General features: G+C 40.0%; 1 protein-coding gene across 1 annotated transcript; it reads left to right on the forward strand.

Annotated features, from left to right (window-relative positions):
• Positions 1–5,088: 5,088 nt before the first annotated feature.
• LOC100938570 (uncharacterized) lies at positions 5,089–19,746 on the forward strand. The gene is made up of 3 exons (XM_003776904.4): positions 5,089–5,534; positions 17,683–17,792; positions 19,432–19,746. Exons 1-3 carry the CDS (start codon positions 5,089–5,091, stop codon positions 19,500–19,502), a joined length of 627 nt encoding a protein of 208 aa, XP_003776952.3. The 3' UTR covers positions 19,503–19,746.
• The last annotated feature ends 3,409 nt before the right edge of the window (positions 19,747–23,155 follow it).

Genomic DNA, 23,155 nt, shown 5'->3' on the forward strand with positions numbered 1-23,155 from the left:
AATTTAGCCTATGTCGTTTAACTGTCCTCATCTTGGCATCTTCATAACTAACATTTTCTAGTAAATGGGACTTCTGGTCCTTCTTTAAATAACTCCTTTCTAGGTGACAGTCTCACTTGTAGGGTCTCCTCCCCTTCAGTCTGTAATCCTTACTGCTGCCAGTTGGATTTTTCTAACATGTACATTTGACCATGCCATTCATTCTCTGGATTGAAAAAGCATCAATTGCCTTCATCTTAGCAATTACTGCAGCAACTCCTCCATTAGTTGTAGAGTAAAATCTAAACTTCCTGGTGTGGTCTATTCCCTCTGTTCTAACTGGCCTGCTTTCCCAGTTTCTTCTACTTTTGTGGATGTGCCTCAGTGCCCGCATGGTGCACTCCTTGCAGGTCTCCTACTGTGCCTCCCCAAGGCCACTGGAAGAACCCAAACTGCCATCGGTAAGGCAAAGACCAAAATAAATATCCTTCTGAAAACTCTTTTACACCATCCCAATAAAACTTAAAAATAATCTTCAGGCATCTGCAAAATGTTTTATGCACCAGAACTCTCTGCTAACTTTTACCTTTCAAAAAGCTGTTGCATGCCATGTTCTACACACAGCAATCACTCTTTCTACTGTAGCAATCCCTCTTTCTTCTCATTTGCTTCATTGTTAGAAGTGGCATTATGTTCTTCACATTTTCATGACTTTTTATCTTGGGTTTCCCCTCAACCAAAACTTTCTTCTGCCTCATACCTAGCCCTGGAGCTGCCCTCTCACAATACTTCTTTTTCCTACATACAACACTTTGAGCCCTTGACTTACTACTGACCTGACTCAAGGCCCTTTGGACCTCATTGTAGATTCCTCAACCTTCTCTAGATGCCTTTCTTCCAGATTCCCTTATTGAGACTAAGAAGGAACTTTCTCATATCCCTTTTTTCTTTTCTTTTCTTCTTTGTTTGTTTGTTTGTTTGTTTGGAGGCAGGGTCTCGCTCTGTCACTCAGGCTGGAGTACAGTGGCATGATCACAGCTCACTGCAGCCTTGACTTCCCAGGTTCAAGCCATCCTCCCACCTCAGCCTCCCCAGTAACTGGGGCTACAGGTGTGTACCACCACACCCTGCTCATTTTTAATCTTTTGTAGAGATGCAGTCTCCCTATGTTGCCCAGGCTGGTCTCAAACTCTTGGCCTCAAGAATCCTCCTGCCTTGGCTACCGAAAGTTCAGGGGTTATGTCATGGGTCAGTGCACCTAGCCCCTCATATATTTTTTAATGACATAATTCACCACTCTGAAATATATATCCCCACGCAGAAACTTACCAACAGCTACCACTCAATCATTCAACAAATCCGAGTTACCAATTTTCCACTACTTTAAATTAAAGTTTCTAATTACGCTTAGTTAAATAAAGCTAGTTACCAATGGCTATTTCCACAGCATCCCTTTGTCCACCTACATAAGTTGGATTTCTCTGTTCTAGCCAGTAAATTCCTCTTATCCCTCCACATCGCTTGACATTATTCTGGCAATTCCAAGCCTTTTACTCCCCTCCAAACTTTTCCCTGGCCTCTCCTTTCCACCAGCCTACCCTTTTCCTTCTTCAAACAATTCTCATAAATCATCTATCCTATAAAGCTTTCCCAGGGTACAGCCATTTCAGCAACCTCCTGAGTCCTTGTATAAATATGAACCATATGCAGGCATCAGAAATTGGCCCTGCACAATTTTAGAAAATTATGTATAACCATGCAAATTTAGTGGGGAAAATGAGATAGAATTTCAGTTCCCAAACACCTTTCATAGAATCAAACATGCAAGCCAGAATGACATTCCAGAACCTAGTTTTTAAGACTCACGTGGCAGTATAACATAAAGCCCACCACTAGATATAAGTCAAATTGAGTATTTATATCAAATAACAAAACTGTCTGTTTTTATGCACTTTGCATCTCCCTACCTAAGATAAGGAATCTAAATCCTTTAGTCAATGTTCAACCCCTTTCTGCTTTGGGTCTGAGGTGAGGCCAGCTGTTGAAAGGTTCACTTGCATTGGGGGACCAAGGGAGTGTAACCTGGACAGAGGAAGATGAGAGAGAAATGATGGGTTTTAGATTTACCAGTACATCAGACCAGGTAGTAAGAGGAAAATCTACCAAATTGCTTCCCCCAGCTCCTGGGTCTCCAGGCTTTAAATTCTGTGGATCACTTCTCTCTTACAAATACAGAACATTACGGAAACCACAAAGGTTAGGGTTAGGTTTTTCCAGAATGTTTATCCCAAGGAAGATCTCCATTCTCTTGCATTGTAGGCCTTTGTTGTTATCCAAAGTTGGCTAGAAGTTATGGAGTCATTGTTACCTCTCCGCATAGCTGTTCTTTATTTTTTTATTACCACCATAGATTCAATCAAAAGAAAACAAAGAAGCTTATTATTTCAAATGTACTTTTTAAACCTGAAAAACCGGGAAATAAGCCTACAGTCATAAAAATACATAAATTCAATCATAGCACCTCAGTCAGGAAAAACATCAGGCCTCCTAAGCCAAGAAAGATTAGCCTCAATCACTGCTCAGGCACACCCCCACAGAAGGACCTGATAGTATCTACAGAAAATTTAAAGCCAAACTGAATTCAGTCACTTAGCTCTTGGAGAGCAGGAGCAAAGAGGAATTATTGGTGGACTGTGGAGAGTTTAAATTACAAGAGAAAACCCTCTTGCAGATATGAATCCCAGTGAGATGGCTGCAGAGGATCTTAGTTTTCAAACAAATTTTCTACTTGAAATAAAAGAGCAGAAAAACATTTTGGTTTCTAATAAAATTGATTGATTTTAATAATAAAACTCTGAGTTTAGATTTTTCTACAATAATATGAGATTCTTGGGGTGACAGACTTCAATTTCCTTAATGCTAACACAAAATTTCCTGGGTCATAGCACCAGGAAGGCAACAACGTGGAGGTGAATGTAATAGTGAGACCTCCCTGTAGATTGCAGTCTCCATCAGTCTTCCCTGGACCTCAGTCCCACTTGTGCCCTTCTCGGCCTTCCTGTCCACTGGCCAGACCCCAGCATCATGCACCCATTCTCCTCAAGGCCTTCAGGCTCCTGTTGCCACAGCTACACCAGTGTCAATCCCTGAATCCTGCTCTGCTGCCTTGCTGCTGGTATTGCTGTGGTCACACTATTACTCTGGACTTATCATTGCGATTTGTCACTGACACACGGATATCACATCCCAGGGAACTTCTTTTTTAATAAACTCATTGTAAACCCATAAATTTAAATTTAATTGATGTGCTTTAACTTATTGCAGTTATTATTTCTGATATTCAAATGGGAATCCCTGAAAATTGGCTCTTGACTCTTTATGACACAACCATGGTAGTCTTCAACAGTATACTTGTTTTCAGGTAGGACCACGTGTTAAAGGTGCATCTTGCACATCTTTCGCTAAGACCTGGAGCTCGGTATTTCTCTAAGGAGCCCCGACTCTTAGGGGAGCATTATCTGTATGTTAGGGATGATCACTGCTAACAGGTTTTTCTTTGTTTCTAGGCATTTTCAGGGAACAAAGCTAGGAGATTAGAGGTAGGTTAATGAATGGATCTGTAGATAGATAGATAGATAGATAGATAGATAGATAGATAATGTAGATAAAACATCATATTTATAATTGAATGTTTCCAATTCAAAGTCTGATTCAGGACTATGGGGCTTTTATTTGATCTCACTTAAATTTACATCTCTTTTCAACCTAAATTTCTGGTTCCCAACAACACCTACATATTACTCACTTGTTTTATACCGGGAAACATATACAATAGTCTCAGAATAACAATAGGAAAACTTTCCGTGAAAATGTAATTACTGGAAACATTTGAAGTTTGTGTGTGTGTGTGTTTTTGCAGTTCCTTTTGTTCTAAGGGTATATCCCACTTGAGGTCTACAGTCAATTCCCAGGTTTTAATGTCACTTGAAATACTTTCTCCCAAGAGGATGTGCCACCAACTCAATATCTAGTTAGGTTTGACTTTTTTCATTTTGTTTTGAGTTTTAATGATTATATCTTAATATTTATCAACTATATATTTCGTACTTGCATGTAGAGATATTCTCCTTCTTCTTTTTTTTTTACAGCTGTGTACTACTGCATTGTGTGAATGTACCATAGTTGAGGGTCCCCTATTGATGGACATTTGAGTTGTTTCTAATACACAAATCATGCTCTGATAGGTGGCCTTGTGAATACATCTTTCCATTTCTGTCAGTATATCTTTGGGATAAATTAGAAACTGTAATGCTAAATCAAAAGTAGCCAGTAGAATGTCTTTTTGCTTGAATGATCATAATATTTATCCTGTGCTCTAAGGGTGAAATGATGCCACCTCTTCCCCAAGCTCAGGGAATAAAGAGATGAGCCTTTGGCCCCTGATATGTCAACAGTTATCTCTCCTAGAAGACCAACTGAGCTCTCTTACCAGTAGACTTTTTGGAAGAACATCCAAACATGTCCCGATAGAAATAAAGCCAGATCTTGTCTCAGAAAAAAAAAAAAAAAAAATAGGAGCAAAAATATTCTATGCAGATCACAAAAGTTGTCTTAGGAAACCATGCTCCCCCTGGGCAGCTCCCCAGGAAGGTAACCCTTGGCGTTGATCTTGTGATTGGAGGGGTGTTCATTTTTTAATTATGCTGACAGATTTTCAGTGAGAGCTGTACTTCCCGAGGGCTAGTGAGCAAGGAGAGGTTTTCCCTGGTGTGCTCAGGCAGGACGTTCCAGGGATCTGGGGAGGCCCTGACATAACTGCACGTTCACATGGCTGCCCCTCTCTCCTCCTCCCTCTGTCTTTTCCAAAACAAATGACCTCGCTGGGATCCTGTTTGCGTTTTACTGACTTCCTGGACCAAAGCAGTGTGCCTGTGAGAGCAACAGCTGATCCCTTTCGGAGTGGAGTTTCCTAGCTGATGCCTGTCCTCTCTTGAGCATTTGTTTCCTGAGTGAGCACTCACTGGGGCTGTGGCTCCACGAACTGGATTTCAGGAAACCAGCCAAGGCATTCTCTCTCTCTCCATTCCTAGAGAGGCAGAAAGCCTGGGAATGGGTTTGGCGGGAAGATCTCTGTACCTCAGTCTCCATTGCTTTCAGCACCACTGGCTTTCTCCCCAGCTCAAGTGCAAAATCTGCCATCATTGCTACCTGGGGTGCCTCAGATTTACCCAAGTACCCCAGGCCAGAGGACATGCTCTCAACCTTGTTTCAGAAAGAGGGACCCAAAGGCTGTTAGGGAAGAGAATCAGGATCCTCAAACCCAGGGTTTTCTCACCCACTGCCCCTGCTCTGGCTGTGGCCTGCCAGACCTCTCCTCTGATTTTCGCTTTCCTTCCTGCCAGTGCCTTTGTTTATCTGAGGCGCCAAGATCCCACTGTGAAGTCTGAAAGGAAGACTGGTGGTTCTCGCTTTTCCTCTAGATGCCATGTCTCCCAATGTCATCTTCTTTCCTCTCAAAGACAATTGGATGTTGTTACAGATTTTCTTGGAATGAGGTGAGTGGACGTTGTTTTTCCCTAGGAATGTTCTCCTGTGCTTCAGAGACATATTTAGAAGGGCATAAGAACAAGAGGAATTAGTGTGGGTCCCTGCCACTGGCACCCCTCCAAGCTTGGCTTTACCCCTTCATGCCAACACCATTTCCTCCCAGGCTTTTCACAGCTTTACAGCCCATCTCAAGTCTTTAACCGCTAAGTGAGCTTTAAAGAAAAGAAAAATCTTCAAAGGCTCCACCGAAGGAAAGAACGGGGCACTTCACATTCGGCCTAAGACAGGAGTGAAAAGGCAGAAGATTTGACATTCGCATGGCTGTTCTCTATCCCACCCACTTACAACTTTATACTTATCCTCCCGAAGTCTCAATTCAGCTTCAATTTTATCTGAAAAGGGTCATTTGGGATTCAAAAAGCTGTTCCTCCAATGCCACCAAACAACTGCTGGTGCCCTCTATTAACCATCTGAGAAAACCTAAACATCTCTCCAGCACAAGTAGACCAGGAACTCCCAGCCCCCATCCCATATAAAATCCAGATGATGACAGTAATTGAATGACACAGTGTATTCAATAACCCCGCCCTACCTTCCTTCACACTTCCAGGGATGATCACATTGACATCTCACCTCATCCGTGGGCTGCCCACAGCCTGGCTATGTCCAGGACTTCTGGTCTCTCTCTCTCTCTCTAAAAGACAAGGTCTCATTATGTTGCCCAGTATAGACGTGAACTCCCGGGCTCCAGCAATCCTCTCCTCTCAGCCTCCCAAGGAGTTGTGACTACAGTCTCACACCACCATGCCCAGCTAAGCTGACTGCACATGTCAATGTCTTATCTCCCGGCCCTTCCCTTCTTCCCTTTGTCCTCCCCTCCCTTGTTCTCACTATTCACCTTTCCTTCAGTTGCCCACCTACTTCCGTGTTCGGAGGCCAGTGCTCTTTGGATCTGACATGTTGTTTGTGGGTCCCAGTGGTTCATAGAAGGCCAGAGGGTCAGACACTTCTGCTCAGTAAGGGGAAGGATGAGAGGATCCGTCTTGATCCTTCCCATCAAGGGCTATGTCAACAATTTGTACAAAGAAACCCAAAATAAAGCAACTCCCAAGAGGAGGGAAAAAAGAAGGTAGCTCCAATTTGCTTCAATGTGGGAGAATGGGATGAACAAAGACCTACTAGTGGGAAGCTGAAAAACTCTGTGAGGGCTCCTGACTTGGAGCAGGATGGGTGGATTGCGGGGAGAGTGACCTTACCCCTGGCCTAGCAGGGCACTATGAGCTGAGGAAAATGGCCATGAGGCTTCAGAAGGCTTTGTCTGGCCTGAGTTTCTCAGAATTATAATGGTTTTCATTCCTTACAAGGGAAGTCTAAAATGGGAAAAGAGAAGCAAAGAGATGCGTCTAAATCCTAAATGTTAGCAAGAGTTTTCTGCTCTGGAAACTGTAACTCAGATGTGGTAGAGATGAGATGGACGCGTGGCCATGGTTGCATCCGCCAGGAGGTGCAGCCACAGGACCAAGGACAAAAGGCTTCACATAGAGGGCCCAAGGACAGCAGGCCTCACGTGGAGGGCCCGGGGACAGCAGGTCTCACATGGAGGGCCCACAGACAGAATGCCTCATGTGGAGGGCCCGGGGACAGCAGGCCTCACCTGGAGGGCCGGGGGACAGCAGGCCTCACGTGGAGGGCCCATGGACAGCATGCCTCATGTGGAGGGCCCCAGTCCCTGTCTAGGAGGAGGCAGGTGGGGAATGACAGCAACATCATGAGAAGCTTCTGTCTTGTTAAAAACAAAGACAGAAAGAAGGACAGGAAGGCAATCACATAGTTATTATATATAAGGTTTTTTCAGTCTTCACCTGTTCCAATTATACTTTGCAGCATGAAAAGTCATTCCAAAACATAGTAGCTTACACTCTGGGAGGCCGAGGTGAGAGGCTCACTGGAGCCCAGGAGTTTGAGACCAGCTTGGGCAAGATAGCGAGAACCCTTCTCTACAAAAAAATTAAAAACTAAAAAAATTAGCCAACTGTGGTGGTGCATGCCTGTAGTCCTAGCAACCTGGGAGGCTGAAGCCGGAGGATTAATCGAGTCCAGGAGTTTGAGGCTGCAGTGAGCTATGATTGCACCACTGCACTCAAACCCGGGCAACAGAGGGAGAGGAGACCCTGTCTTTTAAAAACAAAATACAACAACAAAACTGCCCCCAAACATAGCAGCTTAAAACAGCTACAGTCACGCTCTCTCTCATGGCCTCTGTGTGGGTCAGGGTTTTTGGAAAGGGTTGGCTGTGCATCTCTCTCTTCATGTAGTCTCAAAACCTCTCCATGTGGTCTTTACATGGACTAATTTGGGCTTCTCACAACATGGCAGCCTCAGAAAAATCAGACTGCTCACATAGCAGCTGAAGGTTTCAAGAACAAATAGTCCAGAAAGCATGGTAGAAACTGCATCCCCTGTTTTGACCTTATCTTGGAAGCTGCATAGCATGAATTCTGTTATACTCTACCGGATAAAACGTTCAGAAAAGCCTGCCCAGTTTCAAAGGGAGGAAACATAGCCCCACCTCTTGGTGAGAAGAGTGTAAAAAGGTCTGCAGACATGTTAAACAGTAGTGAATGACCACCTTTTTTTCTCTTGAAACTAAGTTTCTGTCACCCTGATCTATTCCCATTCTTCTGATTGGTGTGTCTTTAGCTTATCCCTTCTGTTCCTCAGAGCAGGATGTTTTTCCCGTTGAAAATGTTAGCATGCGAGGTAGCCATGCTTCAGAGATGGCCTCCTGAGGAAGCACCCTTTCTAGCACCCATGCTCCTGTGCAGTCTCCTCCCACACTGGGTCTGGGCTGCACTTGGAGGAAGTGATGCTGTGGGATTTCCAAGGTTAAGACATAGGAAACCTTGCTGCTTCTACCCGGGCCTTTTGAAAGGCCCTTATTCTAGGGAATAGGGCTCTTTCACTCCTTATTCTAGGGAAAGTCAGCCACCACATAAGACATCTAACCTGAGACCACCATGCACTAAGGAAGCCCAAGCTAGCCACATGGAGGGAACACGTGGAGAAAGCAAGATATTTGGCCAAATCCCAGAGATTTTGGCCATCCCAGCCCAGGGGTCCAAACACGTAAGTGAAGAAGCCATGTTGGATGTTGAGCTTGGCTGAGCATTCAGAGGACCCCAGTCCAACCACCATCTGACTGCAATCAGACTTGAAACTCAAAGTGAGAATCACCTGAGTCTAGTCAACCCTCAGAAGCTTCAGAGATAATAATAAGCTTTCATTTGAAGCTCCTAAATTTTGCGGTGGCTTGTTATGCAGCCAGAGCATCCAGTTCTATCAATTCCACATCAGAATTTCTCCAAAATCTGGATCTCTTAAATTGCCCTTCAACATCATTTCCTTGCTGAAGCAAAGCTTCCTCTCTGGTTTCCGAGCAAGGAGGCATGCTTTAAGGAAGTTGGCCATAGAGGTGATATAAGACATGCTCATAAGCAACTATAAAATAAAGCAGTAAGGAGGTATGCCACAAGGTCTGTACAGAAAATAGCTACCATGAGAACTCAGAAAAGAGAGGGACAGAATTATTCCAGCCTGGAGTCAGTGGGCCTGAAAAGGAGGTAGCATTGAATTGGACCTTGAGGCCGGGCGCGGTGGCTCACGCCTGTAATCCCAGCACTTTGGGAGGCCGAGACGGGTGGATCACGAGGTCAGGAGATCGAGACCATCCTGGCTAACGTGGTGAAACCCCATCTCTACTAAAAATACAAAAAAGAAAGAAAAATAATTAGCTGGGCGGAGTGGCGGGCGCCTGTAGTCCCAGCTACTCGGGAGGCTGAGGCAGGAGAATGGTGTGAACCCGGGAGGCAGAGCTTGCAGTGAGCCGACATCACACCACTGCACTCCAGCCTGGGCGACAGAGTGAGACTCCGTCTCAAAAAATAAAATAAAAGAAAATAAATGAATTGGACCTTGAATGCCAAGTAGAAGTTTGTGGACTTGTTTTGTAGAAGTAGGGAGCTACTAAGAAGTTTTGAGCAGAAAAGAATGTGATCAAAAATATGTTTCATGAAAACATTGTTCTGAAAATGATGGACGTAAAAGGCAATTGCATTTGGGAGACACTAGACGGGGTGGTCAGTGAGGATGGGGAGACCAGTGAAGAAACTATCATGACAGACCAGAGGAGAAGCAATGAGCCCATGAATAAGGCTGGCCATGGGACTGAGGTTAAAGGGAGGAGGCCTGAGAGACATTCCAGAGGTAGATAAGACTGTGAAATACACATAATGACAAAATTATAACCCATATTCTCCTATTCCCTGAATAAGTGAAAACAAATAATTCCACAGATTTTACTTTTGGGAGAAATGTGGCTTTTCAAAGAAAATACATTTTCAAAGAAATACTTTAGTGGGAGAAGAGTAAATTAAATCCCTAACTTTAAATAAGTATGATCAGAGATTATTTTTTTGAACATTTATAGCCAGTTCTGAAATAGTCACATTGACTTACAATTTTTGTTACTTACCCATCCCTCTGGTATGTTAGAGTGTAAGAAGCCTCCAAAAACAATTGAGGGCAAATCATTACTGATTTTTAAAACCTGCAGTGATCCTTGAAACACGATGGATGCTCCAAACAGTTTTTAAAGTATGAGCTCCCTCTAGTGGCCAAAAATAATCTTTACTGCTTTATCAAATCTGCTACGCGTTTATATTTATTTTGATGAGTAGTTTATCTTCCGCTACAACTGAACTCACACTTTCAATTTTTTTCTTCCATGTTACCAAATAGGCTCCATAATATTCATGATGAATCTCAACATCTAGGATCTAGTATTATTGTTATAATTAGTAATTATCAGTTTTCAATAATGTGTTTATTGAGTTTCTGACTGCACCAAAATGCAATTATCACCTGATTAATGTATCAGCTAATTTACTATAAATGTTCCAAGGAAGTAATATTATTCATCACTATAAAAAGTACTCACTGGTCCATGATCCTTGGCTCATGCCAATAATCCCAACACTTTGGAAGACCAACGCAGGAACATCACTTAAGGCCAGGAGTTCAAGATCAGCCTGGGTAACATTCTGAGACCCCATCTCTACAAAAAAAAAAGAAAAAGAAAAAAAAATAGCTGAGCATGTTAGTGCACCTGTAGCCCTGACTACTTGGAAGGCTAAGGAGAGAGGATAACTTGAACCAAGTATTTTGAGGTTACAGTCAGCTATGATCAAGCCACTGCACTCCAGCCTGGGCAACAGAGTGAGACTCTGTCTCTAAATAAATAAACACTTTAAAAAGTCCTCATTGATAAATGCATATTCTCTCAAAATTAGTTCAAGTTGAAACAACTCCAAAGATGTACATTTCCCATCTAGATCCCATCATTTCTTAAAGAAAGGGGTCACCCTCATCAGACATTTTTCCTATTGTCTTGGGGATTAACATCGCCTCTTACTCCTCATTACTTATGCAAGTTTCTGCAGCTGGCTTGAATTTCTCCTCAGAAAATGGGTTTTTCTTTTCTATCACATTATTAGGCCGCAAATCTTCCAAACGTTTATGCTCTGCTTCCCTTATAAAACTGAATGCCTTCAATAGCACCCAAGTCACCTCTTGAATGCTCTGCTGTTTAGAAATTTCTTCTGCCAGATGTCCTAAACCATCTCTCTGAAGTTCAAAGTTTCACAAATCTCTGGGGCAGCAGCAAAATGCCGCCAGTCTCTTTGCTAAAATGTAACAAGAGTCACCTTTGCTCCAGTTCCCAACAAGTTCCTGATCTCCATCTGAGACCATCTCAGCCTAGACCTTATTGTCCATATCGCCATCAGGCTTTTGGTCAAAGCCATTCAACAAGTCTCTAGGAAGTTCCAAACTTTCCCACATTTCCCTGTCTTCTTCTGAGCCCTCCAAGCTGTTCCAGCCTCTGCCTGTTACCCACTTCCAAAGTCACTTTCACATTTTCGGGTATTTTTTCAGCAACGCCCCACTCTACTGGTACCAATTTACTGTATTAATCTGTTTTCACACTGCTGATAAAGACATACCTGAGACTGGGAAGAAAAACAGGTTTAATTGGACTTACAGTTCCACATGGCTGGGAAGGCCTCAGAATCAAGGCAGGAGGCTAAAGACACTTCTTACATGGCAGCAGCCAGAGAAAATGAAGATGCAAAAGTGTAAACCCTTGATAAAACCATCAAATCTCATGAGACTTATTCACTACCACAAGAACAGCATGCGGGAAACCACCCCCATGATTCAAATTGTCTCCCACTAGGTCCCTCCCACAACACCTGGAAATTATGGGCATACAATTCAAGATGAGATTTGGGTCTGGACACAGCCAAACCATATCACTAATTTAGGACAGATACACTGTTGCTATTGTAAGAATCAAACAAGAGCTATAACTTGCACAGCTTCTGTCACATGGTAGATGGTCAATAAATACTTCCTGTACTTGATTTGAATCTTGTTTCATAAGCCCTTATTCACATTTTTTAAAGTTGTAGAAAATAATTTGGCCACCTTTCTTTCCATCTTTCTAGTTGGCATTTCATGGGTGGTTCCACTGAATAGCAATCAACTTTGATATGGTTTGAATATGTGTCCCCTCCAAATCTCATGTTGAAATGTAATCCCCAATGTTAGAGGTGGGTCTGGTGAAAGATGATTTTGGGTCATGAGGGCAGATTTCTCATGAAGGGTTTAGCATCATCCCTTTGGTGCTGTCCTCATGATAGTGAGTGAGTTTTCATGAGTTATGGTCATTTAAAAGTGTATGGCACCGGCCAGGTGCGGTGGCTCACGCCTGTAATCCCAGCACTTTGGGAGGCTGAGGAGGGCGAATCACGAGGTCAGGAGATGGAGACCATCCTGGCTAACACGGTGAAACCCCATCTTTACTAAAAATACAAAAAATTAGCCGTGCGTGGTGGCGGGCGCCTGTAGTCCCAGCTCCTCGGGAGGCTGAGGCAGGAGAATGGTGTGAACCCGGGAGGTAGAGCTTGCAGTGAGCTGAGATCGCGTCACTGCCCTCTAGCCAGGGTGACAGAGTGAGACTCCGTCTCAAAAAAAAAAAAAAAGAGTATGGCACCTACCCCCTCACTCTCTCTCTAGCTCGTGCTCCTGCCATGTAAGAAGCGGCTCCCCTTCACCTTCCACCATGATTGGAAGCTTCCTGAGGTCTCCCCAGAAGCAGTTGCTGGTACTATGCTTCCTGTACAGCCTGCAGAACCATGAGCCAATTAAAACTCTTTTCTTATAAATTACCCAGTCTCAGGTATTTCTTTATAGCAATGCAAGAATGATCTAATACAACTTCATACCCTATGACATTGATCGTTAGTTTTCCATCTTGCTGAGTAGAATTGTTCTTACTTGGGGTTTCTAAAGTGAATCTCAGCTTAAATGAGCACATGCTAGACTTTAATTATAGCTTCACTTATTTGAACTTTGAAGACAAGCATTTAATTATATATGTTGATCAATATTGATAAACATACTGGATAATGTAAGGGAGAGAGGAGAGAATTAAGTTCTCTAGTAGGAGTTTAATTTAACCTATCCTAAAGGTTACAAAAAAAATCTTAGAACATCAAAATTCTATCCAAAAAAACATTTGTGAGCAACTTTGTATTTCCCAGGCACTCCCAGAAGCACAAGGGACAAAGAAATAAGTAATATATAGTTCTTACTCTAAATGAGAAATTTTTGCATTCCAACAGTGACAGTTATTTTTGATAAGATAAACTCACACAATGAAACCACAATCTTCTCTAGTCTCATAAAATTAATTAGCTTAAAAAATACAAAAGCATTTCTATAACAATTCTTTCAAATTTAATTACCAGATTAAGAATATTCCTTTGGATATTCTAGTTCCGTGATTGCTAACATTATTAATAAAAGTTAACATAATTTAATTTATATAATATTCTGACTCATTGGTTCTAATTTAAGACATCTGAAAACTCATTAATAAGAAAACCAACTTGTAACTGTTTTTATACAAATTGCCTCAATCATTTCAGTACATTGTTATCCCATATCAGGGAGATAAATAAGAATCTATTTTTACTGAATAGAAACGTATTTAAAATAATATCGCTGTCACTCTCTCCTTATAAATCATAAAAGAAAAGGTAAGATGTGAGCTTTTCATTGTTTAGCCAATAAGATAGGTATTTAATGGTATGGTTGTAATTTGTAATTCTCTGGCTACTAAAAGATTTTTGTGTCTTTTATATATTTATTAGCCATTTGATTTCTTCTTTTGTACCATACGTATTTAGGTCTTCTGGCCATTTTGCTTATTGATTTATACTAGTATTTATATATTTTGAAGACCAGGGCTCTTTTGGATATATGTGCTATAAATATTTTCTCTGTTCTGTTTGTTTTTATTTTTGTTTTTGTTTTTATTTTTTAAAGAAACAGACATTTTAAATTTACCATCTAAAAAAGTATGTAGCCTTTTGCTTTTGAAAGCTATTTTTACTGGGTAGAGAATTTTAGCTTGATAGTCTTTTTCTTTCAATACTTTAAAGATGCTGCCTCACTGTCTCTTGGTTCCCATTGCTTCTAAAGTGGTATCTGGTGTCATTTTCATATAATATTTGTTTCTCTGTACATGATGTATATTCTTTCTAGCTGCTGTTAAGATTTTTATCTTTCTCACTGGTTTCAAGCAATTTGATCATTATGTTTCTTGTAAATTTTCTTCAGGTTTCTTGTGCTAGGGATTCTTTGAGCTTCCTCAGTCTGTAGGCCCATAGTTTTCATCACATTTTAAATTTTTTCAGTTGTTATTATATTTCTTTCATTATTTTTTCTACACTCACTCTTCTCCTTCAGGAGTTATTATTCCAGGTTTATTAGGTGTATTAGTCCATTTTCACACTGCTATAAAGAACTGCCTGAGACTGGGTAATTTGTAAAGAGAAGATGTTCTTTTCACTGTTCTGCATGGATGCGGAGGCCTCAGGAAACTTACAGTTATGGCAGAAGGCGAAGGGGAAGCAAAGACCTTTTTCACATGGTGACAGGAAAGAGAGAGCTTGTGAGAGCTCAGGAATAACTACCATTTATAAAACCATCAGATCTCCTGAGAATTCACTCAGTGTCACAAGAACACCATGGGGAAAACCACCACCATGATCCAGTCACCTCCCACTAGGTCTCTGCCTTGACACATGGGGATTACAATTCAAGATTAGATTTGGTTGGGGACACAAAGCCAAACCACAGTATTAGGCTACTGAATGTTATCCCACAGTTCAATAATGCTCTCTTTTATCTTTTTTCAGTCTTTCTCTCTGTCACATTTTGAGTAGTTTTGATTGCTGTATCTTCAAGTTCACTAATCTTTTCTTCTGCCATATTTAATCTGATTTTAGTCCTATCCATTATTATTTTATCTTAGACATTGTATTTTTTCATCTGTTGAAGTTATGTTTGGATCTTTTTTATGTCTTTAGTGTCATCATATAACATGTTCAATCTTGCTTCTACTTTTTTTTCACTTATTGAATTGAAAAAGCCATTTTCTATCTTCTTAAACCTGTGGAATATAGTTATGATAACTATTTTAATGTCCCTATTTACACATCTAATTTACCACTTGTATAATTTATGAATCTGTCTCTACTGACTGGATTTTTTTTCTCCTTATTTTGGATGCAAAATAAGAAGAAAATTGTCTTATTTTTTCATTGTCTTATTTGCCAGACATTGTGAATTTTATCTTGTTAGAGGCTAGATTTTTGTATATCTATAAAAAATCTTAAGCTTTGTTCCAAAAGCCAGTTAATTTACAGAAACAGCTTGACGTTCTCTAGACCTCCTTTTAAGTTTTGTTATATGAGATCAAAGCAGCCATTAGTCTAGAGCTGATTTTTTCCAACTATAGGCAATGCCTTTCTGAGAACTCTACCTGTTGCCACATTAATTATGTGGTTTTGTAATCTGACTGATAAAAACACAAACTACTTCCAGCCCTATTTGAGATCCAAGTACTGTTCCCTCTGATACTTTTGGATGGTTCTTTCTCCAACCTCAGCCTTTAGGTTACATGTACATGCTGATCAGTATATAGTCGAAGATTTAGCTACAGATATCTGAAACTCTCTCTCTGTATAGCTCTGTCCTCTCCAGTACTCTGTTCTATGAAGTCAAGCCATTTTGATTTTCTCAGACTCCCAGCTGCATCTCCTCAGCTCAGAAAGACCACTGGGTTTCATCTGAATTCCTCCTTCCATGCACTGTGGCCTGCAAACTCTCTCCAGAAAGTAAGCTGGAGCAATCATAGGTGTATTCATTTGCTGGGGTGGCCATAAAAAAGATACCCACAGATTGGGTATTAAAACCACAACTTTAATAACAGAAATGTATTTTCTCACAGTTCTGAAGGCTAGATGCCCAAGATTAAGATGTAAGGTTTTGTTTCTGCTAAGGTCTCCCTTCTCAGCTTGCAGATGGTCACCTTCTTACTGTGTCCTCACATAATCATTTATCTGTATGTGGGTGTGCACCCCTGGAATCTCCTTATTTGTCCAAATTTCTCTTCTTATAAAGACATCAGTCAGGCTGGACTAGGGCCCAGCCTAGTGGCCTCATTTTAACTTAATCATCTTTTTAAAGGCCCTATTTCAAAATACCATCACATTCTGAGGTACTGGGGGTTAAGGCTTCAACATACTAATTATAGAGGAATACAGTTCAGTCCACAACAGTAGTGCTGCTCTCATTCTGTTTTTGCTATCTCCCATGGATCATTCTTCGGCACAGCCCAATGTCTGATAACTATTGTTTCATATGTTTACCTAGTTTTCAGTTGGTCTGGGGGAGAAGGTAAATCTGGCACTATATTATACCATCTTGGTTGGAAGCAGAAGACTGAAACAATTAATTTTGAAGTACTAAAATTTGTTAACCCTTTTCTTGCTTACCCTAAGATATGAAGATATTCTTTTATGCTTTTTTCAAAGATTTATAGTTTTGCCTTTCTTGCTTAAGTTTTCAATTCATGTGGAATTGATTTTTGAGCATAGAGTAAGATTGAGGTCCAATTACATTTTTTTCCCATAAGGATATATAATTGTTTCAGCAACATTTGATGAAAAGTCCGTCTACTTTTCCCTTTGCTATGAAGTACATTCTTATAATAAGTCACGTGTTCATAAATGTGACAGTTTATTTTTGAGTCCTCTTTTCTGTTCTGTTGGTCTGATGTTTTATTCCTGACCAGTTGTGTATGGTCTTAATTACAGAAAGTAAAAAGTTCAATAATACCAATTATTGATGAGTTGCAAATAAAAAGAAATATTCATACAAGGCTACTGAGAATAGAATTCAGTACAACTACTGTATTAGTGTACTAGGGCTGCTATAACAAATTATCATAAACCAAGTGGCTTAAAACAATAGAAAGTTATTGTCTTACAGTTCTGGAGGCTAAAAGCCTACCATCAAGTTATTGGTAAGACCATACTCCCTCCAAAGGCTCTAAGGACGAATTCTTCCTTGTTTCTTCTAGCTTTTGTGGTTGGTGGCAATGTAGCTAGCTGCATCATTTCAATCTCTGCCTCTGTCTCTACATGGCCATATTCCCCTCTGGGTGTGTCTTCTCTGTTCCAAATCATTTTCTCCTTATGAGGACACCAGTCAATGGATTAAGGACACTCCCTAATCCAATATGACTTCTTCCTAACTTGATTATATCTGTTATATCATACAGTCATATAATCAACACCACAACCAAGATGTAGCACATTTTCATCATCTCAAATACTTTCCTGATGCCCCTTTGCAATCAACTCCGTCTAAATTCTGGCCAAAGACAACCACTAATTTTCTTTTTGTTGCTATAGTTTTGTCCTTTCTGGAATTTTATATAGGTGAAATCAATTACAGCAGGTAGTCTTTTTATACGGTTTCTTTCAATTAGCACAACATTTCTCAGGATCATCCAAGTTGTTGTCTATATCAGCTGTGTATTCATTGTATAAAAATTTATTATAATATATTGAATTTCCAGTCAGTGGACATTTGCATTGCTTCTCTTTTGCTTCTATGAACAGTGTTGCTATGAACATTTGCATACAAGTCTTTGTATAAACTTATGTTTTCATTTTTCTTCAGTAAATACCTAGCAGTGGGATTGCTAGATCACATGAAAATGCCAGACTATATTTCATCAGCAATATCAGAGAGTTCCAGTTGCTCTACACCCTCACTAGCACTTAATATTGGTCAGTCTTCTTAATTTTAGCCATACTAGGGGGTGTGTAGTAGTGTATCGTTTGGTCTTAATTTGCATTTCCCTACTGACTAATTGTGTTGAGCTTCTTTTCACAGTGTCTGTCAACTATTACTATATCTTCTTTGGTGAAATACCTGTTTAAATGTTTTGCCTTCTTTTTAATTGTGTTATTTGTCTTAGTAAGTTATAAGGATTTATTATAAATCTGGTTACAAGTCCTTTGTCAGATGTTTTGCAAACATTTTCTACAACTCTATGGCTTGCCTTTTTGTTTTCTTAACTGTGCTTTTCTAAGAATTTTTTAAAATTTTGAAATGACATCCATCTTCCTTGTTATTTTTGCAAGCTCCTTAAGGTTGGAAATTGTGACTTACGTGTTTGAAGTATGTAGCATATAACAGGCACCTGTAAATATTTGGTAACAATAATTAGTAACATTCTGAGACCAATTATTTGATAGTCACTGTGATTAGTGCTTCAAATTTTTGTTTGCATTCTATCCTCACATACCTGTAAGTAGATATTCTTATCCTCATTTCTCTGTTGAGTAAATGAAGCCACAGACAGGCTTCGTAGCTTGACTGAGGTTGCACACCTGGTAAGGGAGAGGGCCAGACTCCAAACCTGGGTCTACCTGACTTTAAAGTCCATGCTCTTAGCCACGTGATGATGCCACTTTTGTTGACTAACAAGTGAATGAATGAATGAATTCTACCTTATTTGTTCTTAAAGATTATGTGCTTATGTGCTTATGTATTTGTATTTACTTTTCTACACATTAAAACTCTCTGCAACAATACAAGGATCTGAAAAACATGCTTAGCCATGGTGGTAAGGAAGAGTTGGGAAAGCAAAATAGGAAAGAAAGTTTATATATTTCTTTTTTTTTTAATTTTTAGACAATGTGAATATATTATGTACTACATTCAAAGTATTGAGTAAAAACAATGAAGTTCTATATTAAAATAATGGCTTGTATTATAAATCAATAGAAAAACAATTTGCATATTTAATTGAGGAAGCAATTGTTAACAGTTCTTAGGCTGGGCACAGTGGCTCATGCCTATAATCCTAACACTTTGAGAAGCCGAGTTGGCGAGTTGGCTGGATCTCTTGAGCTCAGGAGTTCAAGACTAGCCTGGGCAAGATGGTGAAATCCATCTCAACAAAAAATACAAAAATTAGCCAGGTGTGGTGGCACTTTCCTGTAGTCCCAGCTACTTTGGAGGCTGAGGTGGGAGGATCACTTGAGCGCAGGAGGTTGAGGCTGCAGTGAGCTAAGATTGCGCCACTGCACTCCAGCCTGGGCAACAGAATGTGACCCTGCCTCAAAAAAAAAGCAAAATGAAAACAACTCTCAGAATAAGAGAAAGGTTGATTTCTGTAGAGAATTTCCTTTAGGGAATTTTAAGATTCCAAGCCCCAACACGTGGCTTTAGACATGTGCACAGATCCAGGCCAGGAGCAGTGGCTGTGGCTTTAGAATTCACATCTTCATTCAGTGAATCGTGTAGTAGCTCTGGTGTCTGGCAGCCAAGCCCACCTTACTGTGCACTCTTGGCCCTTAGCAGGTGAGGCATTGGTTACTGTTGAAAACATGGGGTTATTGACATAGTTTCTACTTGTAGTTGATCGCTGCCTGGATTCACAGAAGGACAAATTACAATGCACTTTGAAAGACTCGTCTACAGTCAACTAAAATACCAGTTATCACAGACTTCACTGGCCTTAATGAGGAGGCTGAGAGGGATTTAACTACTGGGACATGCAACACTTACACCAAACTCTGTTCTATTCACAACTTGGAAAAGCAAATGTGGATACAGATGAGTGTGGACATGGCTTCAGTAGGAAATGTCGAGTTTGTTCATCACTCTCAAGTTTCTTCAGCTGCAACAGAAACTGCACCCTCCCTCCCGAATGGTTGGTTATCTTGCTGTGCTCCCAAGAAGGTATTTTCTGCTGACCTGATAGATCAGGTAAGAGAGTAGCAATGTGTCTTTTGTCATCTGCCTCCAGTTCCCTGGCTGCCTGCATTGCTGCGTTTGATATCTGTGGATTGAAGCTGACACCACTCTCAAGGAGGGTGAAGGCAGAGGTGTATGCACAGCTAGTACCAGCAACACCCCTAGAATGAGCCAAGAGAAGATGAGGAAAGGAGGAAAGGGAGCCTTAGTCATGGGCCTAGGAAAAAGCATGGGGGGTTACTTATGTAGAAGGTATGGATGGTGAAGCTGGATCTCTTCTTACCTGTGGTGAGCACACCACACTGCACAACCCAGGGCCTACATTATAGAGGGTGCACTCCGCGCATGCAATGCATTTTGTCAACAGAAAGCTCTATGTAAAAGTCTTAAAGCAACTCTTTAGATCCTGTTTCATTATTAATTTAGAAGGATTCAAATATGGAAATGTGGCAACAGCTGTAACGGGTATTAAAAGCCCCCGCTGGCAGTGCTGGGTCTTAGCTCCCTCCAATGGTGATCCTCTTCAAATAAGAAATCTTGAGCCAAAAATCCACCCTTCCTGTTAAATAAGTGTTTATAGTCATTATTTTATTATAAAAGTGATAATAGTTTGACCGTACGGCAAAGGACAGTGAAAGATAAATGCACATAAGTAGTATAATGCAGTAATTAAGAGCCTGGTAAAAATCTCAACTCTGTCACTTAATAACCTAAATCACTTAATAGCTTTGTGCCTCAATCTTCTAAAAAGTGGAAATAATACTGGTAATAATAACAGTAATAATGTTTGCCTTCGTGATGTTTTTGTGGAGAAGAAACAAGTTAATATAGATAAACTACTTATCATAGTATCAGGCCAACATAGTATCATAGCAACAGGAAGCATTCAATAATTAGTTGTGGTTGGCTTATCATTATTGTTGTTGCTATTATTGTTATTATGACACTAACATCTACAACTTTCTGTATTTCATCTGTCAACAAATATTTCAATATAAAATCTGATCCTGCTCCTTGACTCAGACCTTTGTCATTTTGATTGAAAAGATGTTTACCTGTTGGTCCCTAGCCTCACTCTTCTGAACCTCAGATCCACTGAGTGTGTATCCAGAGGTAAGTATGTGGTAAGTATGCTTGTCATTTACATTATCTGTCGGCATGAGTATTGGTTTCCTAGAAACCTAATATTGAAAACACTTAGCACTGCTAAAAGCATTAAATGAAATAAAGACTCAATATAGCTGCAGTAATCTGTGCTTTCTAAATTTACTGATGGAAGTGAAGAAAGCAGGTTGGCATGGAGTTTATACAATTTATGGATCACACTGATCTGAATTCAGACAGTGTGTGCTCAGATAAAAATATTGTTTCCTCCCATGAGGTTTCCAATTTTGCAGAGAAGAATACCTCTGTTTAGTTCATTACTTAACACAATGGGTAGCTGGGTGGCCTTGCATTCTGGAAGTGAAATGACACAAGAATGTCTCCACTGCATTCTCCAGAGGTAAAGATTCTCTGGCACAAAATCACAACCAAGGTGGGGTTCCAAAACTATAGAACAAATGGCAGCAGCCATGCAGCCAGCCTTGGTTCAGGTGGGCTGTAGAAGTAGAGGTTGTCCTCGTGTGATCAGCACTGACTTCCTGTTTTGGCCACGCTGGCAGAGATGAGACGGCAGAAAGCAGGAAAGAAACCAGAGCTGCAACTGACAGATGGCTGGCCAAAGTTGAAGGGACAGAGACTACACCAAAGACTTCTCAGAAAATACTTGCCTAGGAAGCTCTTACTTGGAAAGATATTCAGGGTTGTTAAACATATCCTGTTATTAGGAAAACGAGAGTTTTATCTTTCTCTTACTCAGAAAGAAAAAACAAAAAGAAAATTAGTGCTCTTAAGAAAAGCTATTTTAATGTTATCCATTATAAAATTAGAAAACCTTGAAAAGCAAATGTTTCTTTTGACCATTTACATTGAGATTCTTTCATCATCTCATATGCAACCTTGTGGATTGAAGGTGGAGAGTCCTTAGGATTACCCAGGAACATCCCTGTCTGCTCCGCCTGTTAGGCAGGAGGAGATTTGAAACCACATGTGTCTACTTCATTTCTGTCACGGGTAGGGCAGTGTCATATACTTTGTAGGTAACTCAAAGATATTGTAGGTAACTCATAGATTTTGATTGAATTGATGTTTAATAAAACAAGAACACCAGCTCTGCTGTTATCATCATCCTCATTTTGATTCACTGACCTTTGCACCAAAGCCAAATACATTATACTTTAGGCTTTGTTAAAGCCACCTATGTAAAGCTGGCTGAAGTCGAACTGTACGGTAAACAAGAGATGGTAATAGTCTCTGCATGTGTTATTTCTTTCAACTCCAAACCTCAAAGCATTTTAGGAAGAAACACTATTTCATCTTTTAAAAAAAAATAGAAAAAAGAAAATTCTGAAAAAGTAATGCAATCTAAATAATAGTCATTAAAAAGTAAATTATGGTAAAATGGCACACTATGCAGTCATTAAAGAGATGATGCTGCTCTATACTTATTTACATAGAACATTATCCTTGGGAAAAAAACTTATTTAAAAAATAGAAACAGTTTAAAATATGTTTAACATAATGCCTTTCTTAAAAAAATATGTATGGGTATATGTGTAAAAATGTGTATGGATATGTGTGTGTTTGTAAATAGGAAATAATTGGAAGATATTCAACACAGGTTTCCATGGATGAGATGGGAGGCAGATGATAAGTGATATTTGTTTCTATATTTTATATATTACTATATTTTCTGTTTTTATAGTAATGAAAAAGTATTAGTTTACATTCTGAAATAAATGTAACTAGCTTAAAATAATATGTAGCAGCAATCTTAAAAAAATTTTAATTACTAAAAATCTCATCATATAATAATTATTTAAATACCTTTTCATATTATCTGTATAAGTTAGCTAATGTTTTATAACAAAGCCTTGAAGTACTAATTTATTATTATGGCCCATGAATCTGTGGGACACCTGAGGACTAAGTATTGACTGACTTAGGTTGAGCTTCACTGACATTATAGACTGAATTATGGCCTTCAAAATTCATATGTTGAAATCCAAATCCCCAGTACCCCAGAATGTGACTGTATTCAGAGATGGGGTCTTTAAAGAGGTAATTAAGGTAAAGTGAGGTCATAAGTGTGGGTTCTAATCCAATAAGATTGGTATCCTTATAAAAAGAGGAGATTTGGACCCAAACCTGAGCATAGAGAAAACACCATGTGAACATAAAGACAGCCATCTACAAGGCACAGAGAGAGGCCTCAGAAGAAATCAAACCTGCTGACGCCTTGATCTTAGATCTCCAGCCTGCAGAACTGTTAGGAAATAAATGT

The sequence above is a fragment of the Pongo abelii genome, chromosome 5 (assembly GCF_028885655.2).
Source record: "Pongo abelii isolate AG06213 chromosome 5, NHGRI_mPonAbe1-v2.0_pri, whole genome shotgun sequence".
NCBI lineage: Eukaryota > Metazoa > Chordata > Mammalia > Primates > Hominidae > Pongo > Pongo abelii.

Bases quoted from the DNA above. Each gene is read 5' to 3' on its own strand.
- LOC100938570 (XM_003776904.4), top strand. From the start codon at position 5,089: ATGGGTTTGGCGGGAAGATCTCTGTACCTCAGTCTCCATTGCTTTCAG. The intron at 5,535-17,682 runs GTGAGTGGACGT...ATTTTTCTTCAG, and splicing joins ACAGATTTTCTTGGAATGAG to TAAATACCTAGCAGTGGGAT. The intron at 17,793-19,431 runs GTCAGTCTTCTT...TTCTACTTGTAG, and splicing joins CTCACTAGCACTTAATATTG to TTGATCGCTGCCTGGATTCA.